This window comes from Phocoena phocoena, chromosome 12 (genome assembly GCF_963924675.1).
Source record: "Phocoena phocoena chromosome 12, mPhoPho1.1, whole genome shotgun sequence".
Taxonomy (NCBI): domain Eukaryota; kingdom Metazoa; phylum Chordata; class Mammalia; order Artiodactyla; family Phocoenidae; genus Phocoena; species Phocoena phocoena.
Window position 1 is genome coordinate 10,324,276 of NC_089230.1, and position 20,180 is coordinate 10,344,455.

The following is a 20,180-nucleotide window of genomic DNA, read 5'->3' on the forward strand; positions in this document are numbered from 1 at the left end:
TATTAAATGAACTGGATTCAGCTCATTAGAGGTTCACAAACCAAGCACAGAAAGCTTTGGAGGCCGTCCAAAGTAAAGTCATGCCTAGGTTGTGATGTCCACTCAATAAAAACTCAATGTCATCATTATCTTCCAGTTTTTTCCCTGAAGAACATTACCAGCCATGACCACAACAATGCTTAGCCAATTACATCAGCACTAAGAGAAGATGGATAGGACTGGCAGCCAATCACTGTGCCAGGACCTTGTTTGTGGACCAAGTTTATAATTATCCAAAATTCGCAAATAAAGCAACTCACCGAAAATTCCTCACCAAAGGACACAGACTAAAGCTAAAAAAATAAATGTGTTCTAATAACCTTTACCAAAACCCACATTATTTTTTTTCCTTTCCAAAGCTATTAATTAGCCTACACCTAACTGATCACATGAACTTGGTACTATGCTGTGTGTCCCCTTTAAAATGTTACACACATTCAAAAATGCATTGGCAGTTCTTTTTAGCCTTTTAGGTTTCAAAACAAAAAAACAATACTTCAAGGTCATATTATAACTAAATGAAAAAGTAAAAAAGCAATAAAGATTATTTAGAACGTCCGATTATGATTAACTCAATATGGAAGTGTGACAGCCAGGGCATTCCATTTCTTACCAGATACCCTACTTTTCTTTCATTATCAGAAAGATCTGTGCTTAATCAGAATTAGGCATTTTTTTGGGTTAGTAGTAAAATACCTAATCTAAAATCTTAATTAAAAATTTGCTAAAATACTTGGTGGGTAACCTTTATCCATTTGTCCCTTCAAATAAATCCGAGAGTTACTGGATTTTGAAAGTATGTAAATCCACCAGGATGAAATAAAACAGAAAAGCTAAGAAAACTAAGGTTATTCTATGTAACTGTGTATGTCCTCTAGTTTTAGCCTTACATATGTGGGAAGAAAATAATGAAAAAAATATTCCTAGGTAATCATTCTTCACACCTCTCCATTTGTTAGATTCCCACTTTGGGATTGCAAAATAAACCAACGTCTTAAACTTCGAATAAGACTTTAACTCATTCAGAGAAAAAGGTAAAGGTTCATCGAGTAGCTTGCCATGAACAGCTCCTTTTGAAATGACTCTCAAATTTCCCTTCAGGAAAACATGGTGGAAAGGAAGGTGCAGGAACAGGGAGTGGCGGCATCTACTTCCCTCCACCTGTCCTGCTATTTCTCACTGCCCTTCTGTCTCTACTCTCTTCCTGTGGCCAGAGTATCATACAGAACTGTCAGAGCCCAAAAGAAATCAGCTGTAGAGCAGAATCAGGACTTTATTCGGCTGGCTGCCTGGGCCTTCTTCCCCTCAACTAAGGGAAAATTAGCTTTAAAATGTAAAAATAAATAAAATAAAATAAAAGGAAGAGAGAAAGAGAGAGGAAAAAAAAAATCACAACTGTCATCTTACTTTTCAATCATTTACAAATTAACTCCCTCTCATAATTAGCAGCCTCAACTAAAGAATTTTATTCTAGGCAGCAAAGTATTACTGGAAGAAAGGAGTAATGTTGAATCAAAGTACAATACAATTAAGTATGCAACTGACTGCTAAAATTCTGAGTGCCCAATCTTTAATAAACAAGGGGTGAGAACTTCTGACAATAACGAAGGCCATTTAAAGAACCAACAGCTGGGATTCAAAGGCTGAGCTGCTTCTATCTTTCCTTACAACTGCCTTAACATAAAAATATCGCCAAAGGACAAACTAAAATAAAGAGGAAAGACAATTTTCAGTCTCTAAAAAGACAGGGCTGAAGTGCCATTTATCTGTGAACTTTTAGGACACAGCTATGGAGCATATAAAGTATATCATTCTCCACATTCACTTTAGAGAGAACAAAAGTTCTATCCAACCTTTTTTCCACAGTGATTTTTGGTCAAACATGGGGAAGAATTTCCTGAGAGGAAGTACTGTGAAACTCTGGAACGGGTTGCTTGGCAACACTGTGGAATAACCTATCTGGAGGCAGGAAAACAAGCAGGGCATCAACCCGATGCGCCACCAGGTTAAAGGCATGGTGCGGGAATTTATAAATCAGCCTTTCTGGTGCTCCTAGAAACGAAATACCCTAAAACAAGTCTGAGTCTCCTCATGGCAACATGACAAGGATATACTCTCCAGTATCCAAGAGACTGTAGGCTTACTACTGCCAGAAGGTAGATGGTCATTTAAGGTAACTCCAACTATTTGATGCTAGAGAAAAAGGAGAAGAATATTTTTTTTTTAAAGAAGAAAACCTCTTTTTTGTTTATGTAAAAACACAAAACCCATCAAACCTACGAAAACTGATACACATCAAATTCTCTTATAAGAAATACAGAAATCTTTTTTCAAAAGATACAGAAGAAATACGTCAAGAAATAAAAGCAAAATAACTTCTGGGGAGACTAAAAAAATTTTAAGCTGATGCCATCTTTATGAGAAAGACCTTTAAATAACTTAAAACTTCACCCTAAGAAGTTTATTCACAGCTCAAAATTTGACACTGTCTGACATGAGAAATATTAGAAAGCCAAGTTCACTTTGGGGCTTAGATCTATATAATTTGCTGCAAAATGAGGACACAGTCAATCTTTCAAATATAGCTGGTAACACAGGCTTTCTACCAAACAGGAATTCTGTCCACTTTGCTCTAAGAAGGTCACTTTTCTTTCTTTAGAAGAGAGGGGAGAGATATTGTACCTGTGATTATTTCAAGAAACTATGAAATTTTTTAAAAAGTAGAGAAAAATCAGTGAAATGCCCCCTCTCAAAACTAATCTTCGGTAGACAGTAAAAGACAAAACTAGGACCAACTGTGCGGGGAAGTGGAGTAAAAACTAGCACAAACCTGCTGCTGTGGGTACTGCATTCCTCCCATGGCCCCTGGGGTCCGACCTTGAATGCCAATCGGATACCGCTGTGGGCCTGGGGGGCCGTAGGAACCTGCCGGGTAAGGGCTGCTCTGCTGTGGCTGAGAATGAGGGTTACTGCCCATCCCATACAGCTGAGGTCTCTTCATCACCATGGGATCCATTGGGCTGCCCTGTGAAGAAATACATGAAGAAGTAGGCTTATTAAGTCATTATTACAAAGGCAGAAAGTTTGCTATGCTAACGTATACATTATAAACGCAACTATCCTTTCTTTTGAAAATATTGAAAACGATGACCTGACAAATAAAACCCAGAAAAACATTAAGAAACAAACCTAGGTGGATATAAGACATTTAATTTTTTTTACTTTTAGCAAGGCTTTAATAATTAAGAGGGATCTGGAGCAAACAATATAAGGAAAGATTTCGCATTCATCTAAAATTCTACTATGCGTACAGGAAACGGGCATGAGTTAATCTCACCCAGCTCCTTTTAGCTTACTAGTAACAAAGGCAAAGCACAGTCAGTGGTTAGGAACCCTTTCTGACTTCAAAGTATTCTTAGAACAATTACTTTATTTTAGACCTGAGCCTGCAAGTCCTGATCAAACATTAATGCATCTGAGTGTTCATTAGAAAGTGAAAGGATAGATTTCAGATAACACAGAATGTCTAGGGTAAAAATTTTCAAAGATCACTAGTGCACATGAATAAGCACCCAGACTATGAGTCACAAGCCACCTTCTCTATGCAAGTAAGCGTCTTACCAAACATAACCAGTTCAAAACTAGACTTTGAGTTTTATTTTTGGCTTGGTGAGTCAGCCCATGGGCCTCAGGGCCAAGGCCATTCAGGAGAGCCGAACTGGAGCCTCAGTCTGCGCTTTCATGCCCTGGGTGCTTCAAAGGAGCAAAGCGGTGGTGGCGGAAGTCCCTCACCGTGGTGCTACAAAGGCCTACAGATCCCTCCTTCCTTCCTTCCAAAACCATATACTGATGCCTACTGTGTGCCAGACTCTATGTTCACACTGAGTACACGGGGACTCTCAGGAAGGCTTGAAGATTAGCAGGGTCAATGGAAGAAGCCACGTTCAAGGTGCGGAGGGCCAGGGCACAGAGTACCACGGAGCAGAAGAAACAGCATAAAGCACAGGCTCAAGGGAGCTGAGCTGCCTGGCGTGTGTGAGGAAACATAGGCAGTTTAGATCCAAGAAGCCAAGCGGCAGCTGGGGCAGGCAGAAGCCAGTAGATGGGTGAGCCTTACGTGCCATTTTAAAAGCTTCAGATTGTACCCTGGGGATAAATCACCGGGTGCTTTTAACAGAGAACTATAGAGTCAGATCCGCCTTCCGCAAGGACCACTCTCTTGGCAGCTGCCTGGAGCCAGGGTGGGCTGCCACAGAGGCAGGTGAGCTGAGGTCCTGGGCTGGCAGCAGCGCTGGGCAAAAGCAAGCCCAGATTCAAGTGAGAGAATGGAAACACAGCACGACTTGTGAGTGATGGAAGACAGGTGTCAAGGGTGGCTTAACAGATGATAAGACACCAGGTGAGACAGCATGCAGTAGTAGAAGCAAATCAACCCTCCCCAGGGGGCGGGAGCCTTCACTATTCTGCATATTAAAACTGAGGTTCCTATAAGGAAATCCAGGTGAAAATACCCAGAAGGAAGAGCCACCACGAGTTTCCAACTGGGGGAGGAAGGCCTGACCCAGAATCATAAATAGGGAAGTCAGCATACAGAGAATACATGCTCCTGGAGGGCGGTAATTTCTGTTTTACTCACTCACATTATATCTCCAGGACACAAGTCAAACAGTGCACCTGGCACACAGTAACTCCTCAGTAAATACTAGATGAATTCATTAATATGAAGCACATAAAACTCAAGGACTCTACCCAGGAAGAATATATGAAAAGAGAACAATAGGTAGAAGGGAAAAGGGGGCCACAACTAGGCCAAAAGAATGGTCAGAAAATGTAGTTAGAGGCTGTAGAGAGCACGGTGCTATGGAGAAGGGAGCAGGTGTCGCAACATGCCAACTGCAGCCCAGGAGTCCAACAGGTGAGGGCTGAAGCTCTGGCTACGCCTCGTGACTGGGAGGTAACTGCTGAGCTGGGCGAGGGCAGTCTCGTTGCAGAGGTGAGGGCAGCTCTTGGAAGACCGGGAGCTGGGCATGAATAGGAGGTGAGGGGGAGCCAGGAGTGTAGACCCCAAACCCAAGGCGGGAAAGCTACAAGAAGCCCCAGTCAAGCAATTATACTCCAATAAAGATGTAAAAAAAGAGAAGCCCCAGTCCTACACATCCCCCAAGGCTGCCCGCAGTCTCTGCCCTCCCTCCTTCTTAGGGGTACCCTGGCGCTCATTTCAATGACTTGAGTAACCCACTCATCACACATTTACTAAGCATCTACCGTGTGCACCACGCAGGGCACTGGAAACAAAAAGTGGACAAGTGTCGGTGGCTGTCCTGGAGAGGTGAACAGGCTGAACAAAGATGACAGTGCAGTCCAGCAGACATCCTGAAGGGGCCGTGAGGAGAGAGCACGCCAGTGGGTCTGAGTTCTCACAAAGCCCACCTATAGAAATACCTGAGCTTAGTCCTGAGGGGTTCATAGGAATTTGCCAGGAACTGATCTCACCTGAATGAAGATATGTGTAGGCCAAACAGCTCTGCTCAAAATTCACAATTTCATGTAATTTCAACTGTGCTACTTTCACCAGCCAAGAAAAACGTTTACTTACTGTGACAGAAATTGCTCAGACAATATACTGATGTTACACAAACTGTGCTGACTTCACAATCAACATACAAACATACATGGTGACCTCATGTAATGAAACTAAAATTGAAAACTAAGAATTAAGTTTTCTCAGAATGATTTAAATTAGAATTTATGCCTAAGAAAAGCAAAATGTAATGATTTTCCACACTTTCTTTCAAAAGATAAAATAAAACTTTCTATGAAAGTGTGAAAATCAAGGCTGAGCTGGTGATGCTAGAATCCGCAGAGTGAATGAATGGCCCACAGAGAGTAAATCAGATTTCAGGCTAAATTTCCAATATGGGGCCCGAGGCAGCCCTATCTTCACATTCAATCTGAATTAGCCGGGGCATAGGAAAGGTCTGCTTACTTGACTTTAAACAGTGCATGACCCAAACTGGCTTAATTAAAGCAGAAATTTAAAATGGGAGAATGACTGGAATGTCTATATTTTAATGCTATAGATAACAGGGCAGCAAATTCATCTTATCAGTGACTGAAGCTGTTTTGTAATATCTTTCTCATCACTGCCATAAACTCTCACAGCCCTACTTAAAATTCAGTTAATTTGCACCCATGTCAAAATGTTAGCTTAACCCTGAGATTTCTGAAAATCGAAAGCATGAAATACACAGATTATCTCTACCTCTCAAAATGCATCAAATGCCTTTCAGTGAGATTCAGATATGAAAACAAGATACTTACACGGTGCAAATTATTTAATTTCAACCTTCTCTCCTTATGGCCTATTATTAAATAATCAACCACAATCCAAATTCATCCCACTGTGTACTCTTGCTATTTTTAACACTAAATATGTACCACTGCAGGATCTCAACCCCTGCTTTTTACAACTCTCTCCTTAAAACAAAACCCAGATCAAATCTAAGACTTTTCCAAAAATCAGTTCACTTCTCATAGTCACATCTAACCCAAAACAACTTTGTATTTTTATCATCTACCCTTCTATTGATTCTACAGTATCACCATTTTCAATTCTCACATATCATTTATGTTATATCAGAGACCACCACATTAAGAATAGTCCTCAAATATTTCTCTAAATATGTTATTCCAAGCACATTTTTCCTTTCTAGTTACCATTCCACAACTGCTGCAATTTGGACTTCAATTCCATAAAATAAGACAAGTGCTTTTAGAGTCACAGTGTGTCCAGCCCATTTTCAAAGAAGTCTTAACATAACTAGTCTATGTTTAGTTACTCAGCTTCTAATGAATTTTATTACTTGATAAGACTTTCTTGTAACTCTTCCTTATTCAAGTAAGTTTTTAGATATGTATGTATTTAAATATGTAGTTATGGGGGTTCCCTGGTGGCACAGTGGTTGAGAGTCCGCCTGCCGATGCAGGGGATGCAGGTTCGTGCCCCGGTCCGGGAAGATCCCACGTGCCATGGAGCAGCTGGGCCCGTGAGCCATGGCCGCTGGGCCTGCGCATCCGGAGCCTGTGCTCCACAAGGGGAGAGGCCACAACAGTGAGAGGCCCGTGTACCGCAAAAAAAAAAAAAAAAAAAAAAAAAAAAATGTAGTTATGTATGTATGAGTTATAACTCTCTCTCCCTCCCCCTCTCCCTCTCTCTCTCTCTCTCTCTCTCTCTCTCTCTCTCTCTCTCACACACACACACACACACACACACACACACACATACACCCTTTCCTGGATCTCCTTCTGGCAAGCTGCCACTGCTGCCTACATCCTCCAAAGTCTCAGAAGGTTTCCCATCCCTGGGACTACTAAATAAGAAGGAATACGAAGTATATTTTTTAAATATGTATTTGAATATAGATTCTAGACATATCAGGCAGCACAGTTAGGCTGTATTATAGGTTAAATAGGGTTTCAGAGGCTGGCCTGGAAATCCACCTACCCTTTAAAGATTATCCAAGTTAAAGAACAAGTCCCTATATATTTTTAGCATCCTTCAGCTATACTTGATGCTTTTTATACTTAGATATTCCCTCATTATCCCTCTTTCAGAGTATACGTACACAAGTATTTATAATAAAGATATCTACGTAACCGTATTCACTCCTAAATATCAAGTTAAGGGGATATCTTATTAGTAGTTTCTTTATGAATATAATATTTCACAATTTTTTCAGCCAAATTCCTTAAACCACCAATTGAAGAAAGGCATTGAAAAACCCACAGAAAGAAGAACTATCACATCTTCTTGATCTATAATCATATCTATATATCTGGATTAAACAAGAGCTCAAGGAAAGAAAAACTCTCCCCCCTTTTGAATCATTATTTGGGAAAATGTTCTGTCTTACCAGCAACCAAAGAAAACTTTTGAAGTAATATTCCATTACGTATGAAATGACAAAAATAATAAAACCCAATGTGAGTAAACGAGTATTTGAACTAGTATGTATAAAGCAGTGGTAAACTCTTTCTGAAGGATAATATGACAAGAAGCTTTTTTTATTATTATTTTTATTTTATTTATTTATTTTTTGGCTCTGTTGGGTCTTCATTGCTGCACGCGGGCTTTCTCTAGTTGTGGCGAGCGGGGGCTACTCTTCGTTGCGGTGTGCAGGCTTCTCATTGCGGTGGCTTCTCTTGTTGCAGAGCACGGGCTCTAGGCGCGTGGGCTTCAGCAGTTGTGGCACGTGGGCTCACTGTCTGTGGCTCACAGGCTCTAGAGCACAGGCTCAGTAGTTGTGGCGCATGGGCTTAGTCGCTCCGTGGCATGTGGGATCTTCCCAGACTAGGGATTGAACCCGTGTCCCCTGCACTGGCGGGTGGATTCTTAACCACTGCGCCGCCAGGGAAGCCCATCATGACAAGAAGCTTTAAACAAAAGCTTCAAAAATTATTATCTTGTTCCAACTATAATACCCTCTCGAATGGGGCAGGGGTGCTATTTATCCAAATGTGTCTGCAGCTACACGATTTCTAATACTGAAGGGAGAAAGCATGGTCTGTCCTGTGGGGGAAAGCATGGACTTTGGACTCAGAGAGGGTCCACGCCCTTATCCCAACACTTAATACCACTGTGTGACTCTGAATATTGGTGCCTATTTCTTAGTTTTCTCACTCACTAAATGCGAGAAATACCTGCCTCATAATTATAATGAAAATTGAATTAGTGAGAACTAAAAGGATCTCAGAGCGACTAGTTGTTCAAAGAAGAAAACTGAAACAACCCAACTATTCAACGATTATAGAATATGAGAATGAGCCATAATGTATCAGCATAGTGGAACGGACAGGGACATGGAAAAGTACATCTAAAACAATGTCAAACGTTTAAGAGTGATGTGCATGAATTACAGCTGTGTGAAAACTCAGTTGATAACGATCAGGGCCAGCCAGAGTGACCTGTAAGCAGTGGCTGTCATATCGCGAGGCAATCTATGTTGACTTTTCTGTGATGATGTCTAAATATAACTATAAAATGCCTGTTTTTTCCCAGGCATCCTGGGAACACTACCATGGCTTGCTGGGGGATGGGGGTGGGCGGGACACGGCTGCCCCACATTCGGCCGCCTCCGTCCCCGCACCTACACCTACACCCACACCCTCACTCACAGCACACACAAGCAGGAGGATGCCGCTGCTCTGCTCTTTGCCTGCCTAAACCCAAGCTCACTCAAGCCCTGGATCAAGGACCACACCCCAGTAACACTATCTGTGGGACCTGCTAGAATCTCTCCTATGCAGGCTGTAACCGACTTCTGGGTTGCCTTATATTGATATTTAACTCATGTACCGTTTTTTTCATTTTTATGTGTTACTTCTTAACTCCCAAGGAGACTAAAATGGCAATGTCCATGCTTTGTACTTTTTTATGTCTCACTTAGCATACAGCACAAATGACTTAGGAGGATCATGGTGCCTCATAACTGCCTGGGAATGAGGACTGATCACATAAAGTGTTTTCGAAAATAAAAAGTAAAACTCACTAAGCAATTTCTGTACACACACGCAGAAGATGCACGTAAAGTCAATGATAATATATAATGCAACATTAGTAGTCAAGTTCTTCTCCTAATGGCATTAAAATCAGTTTAAGTGGGCTTCCCTGGTGGCGCAGTGGTTGAGAGTCCGCCTGCCGATGGAGGCGACCCGGGTTCGTGCCCCAGTCTGGGAAGATCCCACATGCCGCGGAGCGGCTGCGCCCGTGAGCCGTGGCCGCTGAGCCTGCGCGTCCGGCGCCTGTGCTCCGCAACGGGAGAGACCACAACAGTGAGAGGCCCACGTACCGCAAAAAAAAAAATCAGTTTAAGTCAAAAACAGGCACGGGGCACTAAATATTCTCCCCTCACTTCATTCATATTCCCTTCAAGCCAGAAAATACCAAGATTCTCAGTTACCACTGTCACTACTACCACAGAATCCAATTACCGAAGATGACGTAATGGAGGCTTGGAGCTGCAGGGACTGGCCCAGGGCTGCAGTACTAGTGCAGGTCTCCTGACTCAGGTCCACATTTCCTTCTGCTGTATCACGCCTCTGTGTACGATCATGAGAATCAGGTAGAAAAAAAATGCAACCCAGCATCTAAAACCACTTTTTTTTTTTTTTTTTTTTTTTACTTCTATTAATGGCAAAATAGTGCCTGTTTAATTAAGACTCGAACTAAAACACTGAAACTTCAACTTTGGTTATCAATACACTGTAGGTTCTCCTCTGGTCAGTCAGGAATATTTGCCACATTCTACAACGGTACAGGAAGGATCAAGAACTGGAATTCTAAGACATCAGACAAGGCAGGAAAGGCTGTTTTGTTCTTGGCTCTAAGAACCATCAAATTACTGATGCCCTCTAACTATGATGCCATTCACAACGTGAGAGGAGGGGCAGGGAGGAACCAAAATACTCACATACTGACTTGGAAAGAGGGCCATTGTCAATATTTTTGTTTTTCGTTTGGTTTCCTTAAGGCAAGTTACAGGGAACATACATATTTGTGGAGCCACAAAATGAAATCTGAAGGAAGGGGGCAAGGGGATGATAAAAATTTTTTTTTTGTAAAGGTGGGATTATAGACAACTTTTATTTGAGCAGTTTTTCTCTGAAATAAACATGTTTTGATTTACAGTTTTAAATAAAGAAGTTTGTTTTTCACATATATATCATTAAACAAAACAGGAGTAGAAGGCACAGTATTTTTTCCTAACCACATTTTAAATTTTATCCCTAATCTAAAAATCTAAAATATCACTGGATTTTTACTTTTCAGAATTATTAAGATTAGAAATAAAATATTAATAGGTTGTTACCTATGTATATAAACTAACTTCCATCAACTACCCATAAAAAGTAACAATCAGAAGCTGTGATTCTTAACTCTTAGGGACACTCTTTTTTAAAAAAAAATACATCCAGGATGTATATACATCTCAAATTTAGCATATAGTGTCAGAGGTTCGTATAATATCCTCTAGAAACCCATCCAAAGACCCTCCTGACCTGCATAATCATATAATGACCAACATCTACCATGCATTTCCAAAGCACTTTAATACATTATCATTTGATCACACAATTCTTAAGGCACCCTGATAAAGGATTTATCAATGAAACACAGAATCTGAGAACTGAAAAGAACCTCATTGGTCCATACAAGATGTACGTATGAATCCCCTAAAAGTGTCTGCAACCATGAACGTTATGAATTTCTTCCTTCTATATAACAAAAATCTGTTCCTTGTAATTTACACCCATTGGTTTTGTTACTTTGATCCTTTCGTAGAATATTTGAAGATAGCTATATCTATTTCCCTTTTCTGAGCAAAATATGTCAGTTCTTAGTCCTCTTAACACAAAACATATCATGGGGAGGACTTTGCTTCTCCTCCTACATTAGTACAAATCCTACATTAGTACAAATCTGGCCTCAGGTACCTGTATTATTTGACAGACTCATCATGCCCTTGATCCGTCCCATCAGCTGTGACAGAACCCTGCCTCCCCCATCTCCTATTATACAGTTGGTTAGCTGACTCAAGTGGCAAAAATTTTTATCTCTGCTTATTTTCATTTTGCTTGTTTCTGGTCACTATCCTGGCCTGACATCTAACATACTGACTGCATTTCCTATCTTGACGTCAACCACCAATTAAATCAGCATGCCATTTCATTCATACCTCCCTCCACGGCACTGATAAAAATACTGAAGAGGTCAAGGGAGAGGACAGAGCCTTAGCTAACTACTAGTGCCATTCATAAGGCCTGACACAAATCCAGGCATCAGAGCTCTCGGAAGAAGGTCTTCATCAGAAACCTTAGGAAAATCCTTTCCACTCCACTCATCCACAGCACTCTTCCGATTCACCATTACGCTCATGACACACGCCCAAGTCCGTATCTACCTTTGGATGACAACCTCCTGCCCACTTCAAATTCCTCCATCTTTCCTAATATATAAAATAGATAGTCCAAAGTTTAGAAAAACACTTAGAACTTGAGACAAAAAGGTACAACGGAAAGGGACGTGGCTTAGACTCAGACAAACCTGGGTGTGAATCCTGCCTATACTACTTATTAGCTACGTAAAATTAGGCTCACATTTAATACAGCACAGTTGTGTTCACCTCTGGCGTTGCTGGGGGGCTGATTAAATGAGGTACCACAGGATTTATCACACAGTGGGAGGTTCCTAAATCTTTTTTCTTTTCCTCTCAACAAATCAGCAAGTTGAAGTCAGAGCAAACAATCACTCAATAATTTAATCCATTTACTTTCTTGTCTCACCCGCATACTGTTAATTAAAGGTGGACATTTTGCCTTATTCATCTTTGCATACCTAGCACTCAGTAGAATGCCTGGCATGATTAACATTTGCTGAACAGAAAGAGCAATGACTTCCTCAACACCGCAATGCTGGTTAAACAGCAGGGCTCTATCAGACTGTAGGCCTCTGATGGCCAAGGGGTACAAGAGGCAAAGAATCATGCATCACTGCAGACAAAGCTTCACTTTTCCCAAGTTCACATAAGCCACAGCTTCCATTACCTCCTCATGTCTGTGACCCCCAAAGGTGTCACCCTTGGCTGGTTTCTCTCAGCTTCAGAGTTCTATTTCCAACTGCCACCCAACATTCCTACCTGGATACCCAGGATCCTCCCCTTCTGTTTGTGATCTCAGTGAAAGACACCCCCATCCAGATGTACAAAACAGGGTCCAGGGGTGCTCCTGACTCCCCTCTCTCCTCTCCACCACAGCCAACCACTCACCAGGTCTGGTCAGCTGGACACGTCATTGAGGCCAACAGGAAATCTCCCCCTCCAACCATACTGGCCTCTGTGGGCCTCTAGGAAATCCACACACTTTCCCACCACTGGGCCTTCAACGACACTGTTCCCGCCATGAAGAAGGAGCTCTGCTCTCCTGCAGAACTCAGCGCTACAGCCCTGTCCTCAGAGAAACCCTCCCTGAGCTCCAGACTGAGGCAGGATCCTCTCCAAAACCACTGTGCTTTTCCTTCATAGCACTCATCAGAGTCCATAAGAATATTTGTGACTACTTGATAAATATCCCTAACTAGATTGTCCCACAGGAAAAGGAACAGGAAGTGAAGAAGACAAATATTAAACCCATTTGTAGCTATCGTCTAGGTACAACAGAATATAAGGCTGTTTTGGTTTCCTGGTTTTTACCTGATTTTTATAAATTGGCAAAACCTACTATTTGCCTAATCCCCCAAGCTCAGCAACTTGTAAGTCAATTCAATGAGTAAATTACTGTCTGACTAAACTACACTTTTTTTTGGGGGGGGGGCTGTTGGGTCTTCGTTGCTGAGCGCGGGCTTTCTCTAGTTGCAGCGAGCGGGGGCTACTCTTCGTTGAGGTGCGCGGGCTTCTCATTGCGGTGGCTTCTCTTGTTGCGGAGCACGGGCTCTAGGCACATGGGCTTCAGTAGATGTGGCTCACAGGCTCAGTAGTTATGGCGCACAGACTTAGTTGCTCCACGGCATGTAGAATCTTCCCGGACCAGGGCTCGAACCCGTGTCGCCTGCATTGGCAGGCAACTCCCAACCACTGTGCCACCAGGGAAGCCCTAAACTATACTTTTAAATGTAATTTAGCAAACAGAGTAATTTTATGAACAAATCAAAGTGTATACGTATTTTTTTTGTTTCAAGAGTAAATTAGATCTAAAAGGAATATCAAAATAATTGAATATATTTCTGTTTTCCTCAGATTTGTTATTCTCACCATCCAAAACAACTGTAAAACTATTATCATGGTGTTGACAATTTCTAAAATTTATATCTCTAAGTACGCAATATTGTTCATATCCATGTATCACTACTGACAACCTAGTAGCAGGCTCTTATTTAAGAAATGGAAATAATATGGTATATTTCCCATATAAATATAGATTTCAATCAACAAAGGAAGCTTTTGTGAGAATAAGTCAAATTTCAACCCTACCACTTTTAAAGCTGTGTGATGCTAAAAAAATTCACCTCTTGGGGCTTCCCTGGTGGCGCAGTGGTTGAGAGTCCGCCTGCCGATGCAGGGGACACGGGTTCGTGCCCCGGTCCGGGAAGATTCCACATGCCACAGAGGGGCTGGGCCCGTGAGCCATGGCCGCTGAGCCTGTGCGTCCAGAGCCTGTGCTCCGCTACGGGAGAGGCCACAACAGTGAGAGGCCCGCATACCACAAAAAAAAAAAAAATTCACCTCTTAACTTCTCTGCATCTCAGTTAACTCAGCTACATACCAAGAATACTACCACTATCACTATAGAGTTGTTAGAGAATTAGAGATAATAGTCAAGTTTCGACAGGACAGCCTTTTAAGAGGGATAGATTTTATCATCATCATTAGTATATGGAGGTATAACTCCAGAATAATCACTATGAGGCATGGATACCCTCTACTCCTCCACTAATGTGCGTAAGACAGGCATTTGCTTATCAATCCTAGCATTCATTTTCCCAAAGGCCAGTAAGCCTCAGAATCTTTCACCCTGTGGAGTGGAACGCAGCCACTACGAATTATCAGATTTTGCAATCAGAATCCAATTTGCTCTCTGTAGTACAATGGAAATACATAAAGTTTGACATTGGGTAGACCTGAATTCATATCCCTCTCCTGCTTCTGACTGGCCGTGAAATATGCTGGGTGAATTAGCCAGTGCCCAAAGCCTTCGTTTTCCCATCTTTCAAGTGAAGATAATACTGCCCTGAAAAAGACATTCATTCTAAAGATATCTGATGTGTGGTTTGCATGGGTAAACAATTCCAGACATGTCAGAGCCGAACCTAAAGACAGACAAGGTACTGATTTCTCCAGCAATCTCCATGGTTGCCATCATGCCTCTTTCAAAGTATTTTATTAATTTTTGTAAAGTAACAACTTTAAACTGGCATTAAAGAAAATGCATTAAAATATGATGAATGTTAGCAACTGACTTACCTACCGCTGGACAAAGAATGCCTGCTGTGCAGATACACAGGCTACAGCCCCCTGGTGCTTTTCAGAGACGTGGCCCTATGTAAGATCTACTTTATCAGAACCATAATGAAGTGAAAGCATATATTGACTCTTACGGTAATGTGATTATTCAAAAGGAAAAAGGTAACATGACTCATATATAGTCAAATCTTATATACTGAAAAAGACAAGGCAGCTAAACACAACATATAAGGCCTAGACAGGGTACTATAACAAAGGAAAGAAGATTACTATACAGATGCTAATAGGAGAGTAGACAAAATTAAAATATGGACTGTAGGTTAAAGCACTGCTTCAAAGTTAAGCATCTGGACGGTGATGATTGCACTGGGGTATATAAAAGAAAAACCTTGTTCCTAGGAAATACACAGGGCGCAGAGACACTGAGGAGTAAAGGGGCACTATGTATGCAACCTACTCTGAAATGATTCTGGGAGAATACACTGCAGATAGGGAGGTGGGTAGATTAACAGATAAAATAAATAGCGAAATGTTGAAATTTGATGTATAAGAGTAAAAGGTATATGGGATTTCTCTGTACTATTCTTGTAACTTTCCTATAAATTTGAAATTGCTTCAAAATAAAAGCTAAAACAGGAGAGGGGGCAAAAAGGAAAGGATAACTGAAAACCAAACAAAATAATCACTACCCCTCACAAGGGGTCTGCAGGGAGGTCTGCAGCTGCTCAGAACCAAGAGACACCAATGAATGCACAATGTCAGGGGTCTCTGGCAGGCTGAGGGGCGGGTGGTGTGGGGAGGACTACAGGGCAAAGGAAACGTCAAAAAACTAGGAGAGAGAGCACGACGGATGGAAGAAAGAAGTGGGCGTGATAAGGTGGAGCTGGGAAGGGGTAGAGGTTGCTGCAGTATTCCTAAAAGTACTCAAGTTGGCAAAACACATAATGAATGTAAACTTTGAAATACTTTTTTCTAAAAATTCTTAGGAAGCTTCCGTTCCACAAAAACTTAATCTAAAGAAAAAAAAAAAAAAGGATCCCCCAGGTTAAAACCCTGCTCTGGTAGAGACCCTTTCTCACAAATCGCCTTTGCAGGTCATCAGCCTCAATCCTCAAGATGTAATGAGGCTTCTGCCCCCTCAGGTTTCTTACAAGGCTTTTTCAAAGATCTCAACCCAACCCTGAAAGATGCGAGATGTGCCATCTTTTAACCCAGAACCCTTCCTTGTTTGTTTTTATAAGTTTCAAAAAGTGCTTTTATAACCACCACTTTTCCCATGTCACCCTGCTCCTGCCTCTTCTCTACAAAGGGTATAAGCAGACCAGCTCCCCTAGCAGTGCCTCCATCAAGTTCTCAGGTTTAAAATCAGGAAAGCAACTACCCAAATGAAAACATATCTGGGATTTTTAAATCTTAGTATAAATAAAAAAGAGAAATATCCCAAAACTGTGGTTGACAAAGGTTTCAGTTGCAGGAAACAGGGTTCAGAGACTGCCAACTAATTAACAGTTTAAGTGCTCACTCTGCAGAGGGAGCCTAACTCTCCAACTATCCAGCCTTAGGACCTTAAGAAGCTTTGGTACAGTGGAGCGAGGTCAAGTACACAGACTCTGGCGTTAAGGCCGCCTGGCTCACCACTTACTGTGTGACCTTAGGCAGATCTCATAAATTCTCTAAACTTCAGCTTCCTCCTCTGGAAAGTTAGGATAATAGGAGTACCCACCTCAGAGCATGGTTGTTAAGCCTTAAATAACATAGTAGATACAAAACACACAGAACAGTGGCTGGCACATAGTAAGTGCTCAATTATAATGTCAGAGATGATTACTACTGGATAACTTCACTCCTCTGAGCCTCATGACTCCTCACATGTAAAGTGAAGGATTGAGAAATGAACTCTTACAGTAAGTCTCTTCCCGTACTAGCATGCTCCAATTCTAGAATCATCCACCAGAACTTCCAATGTCATGGGTAAAATGTCAAAAGGAATGTGAACCGTTAGGGATATTTCTCCTTTCTGTCTCATTCTTTGACCAGAAATCTTATCAATAAACTGCCCTGAAGGTCAAAGAGAGAGGGCTATAAAGGGCTCTAAAGAATTCAAACCCGAGAAGTTCAACATCCAAGCAATCAACACTCGCCTTAAGGTGACACACCTGCCACCTGTCAAGTCTTCACCACACTAAACCTGGACAGCCCTCTTGCACACCTCCGGGCCCGTGCACTAAGGAACACCCCCATGTGGAAAGCCCTTGCGCCGCACGTGCCGTGGCCACCTTGTGAACTGGAGAAACTCTTCCAACTCCACTAAGTGCCATCAGATAAAGCATTCTGCCTTCTCAGGGCTCCCGCCATCTATTGAGACTCTCCTACTTAACAGACGGTCAACATTTATTACAACCAACGGCAACTCTTTGCTTATATCTCCCTCCTCAACAAACTCCTTAAGGGCAGAAATGGTGTCTTCCTCATCCTAATTCTCCTCATAGACCCAACTTATACACGGTGGACAATTACTGCTGCTGTTATTTTATTAATAAAAAACCAAAATAAAAGAATTCAAGTGCACCTTAACCCTTACCTCTCCGAGCTATCCTCTCCTAAATAATATTGTACTGCCTTCCTAGATGTGTCAATGACAAGTAATAAAAACCATGAAACCCGGGCTTCCCTGGTGGCGCAGTGGTTGAGAGTCTGCCTGCCGATGCAGGGGACACGGGTTCATGCCCCGGTCCGGGAGGATCCCACATGCCGCGGAGCGGCTGGGCCCGTGAGCCATGGCCGCTGAGCCTGCGCGTCCAGAGCCTGTGCTCCGCAGCGGGAGAGGCCACAACGGTGAGAGGCCCGCGGACCGCAAACAATAAAAAAAAAAACTATGAAACCCGATCCCGAGTCTGGCTTGTAACAGGCACTTAATAAATGTTTGGTACACGAATGTGAGAAAGACGTCCAACTGTATCTCCTATTCCAAGTGCGACTTCTCCTGGATTCAGATTATAATGCTCCAAACAGGCATTTTTATTTCCAGGCTACACTGTCACCATTCTTAACATCCTTAGAACATCATTTCCCAAACTATGTTTATAGCTGTTACTGTAATTAAGAGTGAAAGATGTCTATAAAGCACATACCACTCTTTAAGATACATAATATATGTCAGCATAAGAAAAGTCTAAAGCATCCTACACAGAAAAAAACCTATTTAATTTGGTCATACCCAAAGCTGTCTGGGCAAGTTTTCTGTTTTGTTTTGTTTCGTTTTGTTAAGTAGGACACAGCAAAACACAAACTAGCATGATATAAAAAATGTAATAATGCATTCCATGTTCGTTGTTAGCTGGGTCTATGTAGGTAGACAACCAAAGAGCGTGCGTGAGTGTGTGTGTGCATGCAAGCCTTCCATCCTAGGAAGTGTGAGACAACACAGTGCTTAGCTTACCTGTAGACATTTATATACAGTCGGGCAGTCAGAGCAACTACAAGATATTTTTATATATAGCTGGATAGTAAGAGTAACAACAAGGTATGCTGGTCATATATCCTTAGCATTTACGGCAAATTATTAATCAAGCCCCACCTGAAACAATTTGCTAAATTGATTTTAATCACTGGGCCTCTCATGTGAAGCTTTGTATAATCAGCATTTCATTTACAAGATTAATTGCCTGATTGATTCTCAGGAGGTAGTTGCTGTCATTACCCTGCTGTCATAACTTCTGAGTAGGGTGTCACAACATGAAATTCTGACAGTATGAAAAAAGCACTGCTATTTTAAAAATGGGTGAGGGGAGAAAGGGATAAAGGAGGAAAAGCAAAGAAGTTACATTACCCCCTTCAGCCTGAAAGATGGTTGAAAGTGTTTCATGCTAATTACACTATATCAATACCCTTCTGCTAAATTAATTAACATACAAATCTAGGGTTCAGGGCATGAAGGATTTTTACTATCTTAAAATAATAACTAGAATGTAAAAGCACAGATTCACCACTAGAGTTAAATTTTAACCTATGTTATAAAATATGTAACTTGATATAGATAGACAGATAAAGGGCAGCACTAATTAGTCTGGCAGACTACTGGTCTACTGCTCACCATTTCAATTTCCCATACTCTGCCTTTCTCACACTTTCCAATAAAAAAGGCATGACCAGGGTGTTTCCCTGGTGGCGCAGTGGCTGAGAGTCCGCCCGCCGATGCAGGGGACACGGGTTCATGCCCCGGTCCGGGAAGACCCCACGTGCCGCAGAGCGGCTGGGCCCGTGAGCCATGGCCACTGAGCCTGCGCGTCCGGAGCCTGTGCTCCGCAACGGGAGAGGCCACAGAAGTGAGAGGCCCGCGTACCGCAAAAAAAAAAAAAAAAAAGGAAAAACCAAAAAAAAAAAAAACAAAACAAAACAAAAAAGGCATGACCAGAAATTTTAGGAGTTTATGACTAATACCAAAATATATTTTAAGCATATGCAAAACACACAAAAGCATACATTCATCGGTCTTTCAAAAACAGTATCTAGTATTGTTACACACTTTTTATATCTAATTTCTTGCTCACTATTTAATATTTAGTAGTCTATTGGCAACTGATGGGTCTTCACCTAAAAACCTGTCATCACAATTAATTAATAAAAATTAGGCTAAAAAATACTTCCCCTGTAAAAGAAAAGGAAAAGACAAGTACAGAACAAGGGAGGAAAGAGGGAATTTTTAAGTTACTGAGTATCATTAAAAGTGAGACCACATTACCTTTGTCATATTTTCAAACGGACCCATGTGAGCATGAAACCTGCCAAAGATTCTATTTTTCTTTACCACTAACTTTCCTTTTCAGAAAGAATGCCCAATTCTGCAAAAGCACCCTAAATCGTGCACCCTCCAAGCTCACAGGTACATCTCCCACCATCCTCAACATTCCATAAAAGCAAGGTGGACTGCGTGGCATCAAGTGGTTTTCAAAGGCATAAAATAATTTCCACAGTATAGATGGGGACTCATTTAAAACAATCCCCATTCAATGCAATCCAATTCCAAATAAGGCCTCTTTAAAAGGGTCACTTTGAATTTAAAAGAGGCCTCCTCGGGAGACCAGAGGTAATTTACTTTCCTTTCAGTACAGTGAATTTTGATTCCTA

At 41.7% G+C, this 20,180-nt stretch overlaps 1 protein-coding gene across 3 annotated transcripts in view; it reads right to left on the minus strand.

The window, feature by feature from the left end:
• ARID1B (AT-rich interaction domain 1B) overlaps window positions 1-20,180 on the minus strand; it is a 408,409-nt gene that overhangs the window by 355,518 nt on the left and 32,711 nt on the right. For all 3 annotated transcript variants that reach the window (XM_065889253.1, XM_065889251.1, XM_065889252.1), the window contains exon 2: window positions 2,870-3,064. In XM_065889253.1, coding sequence (XP_065745325.1) covers window positions 2,870-3,064 — 195 coding nt within the window. The remainder of the gene's footprint in view (window positions 1-2,869; window positions 3,065-20,180) is intronic.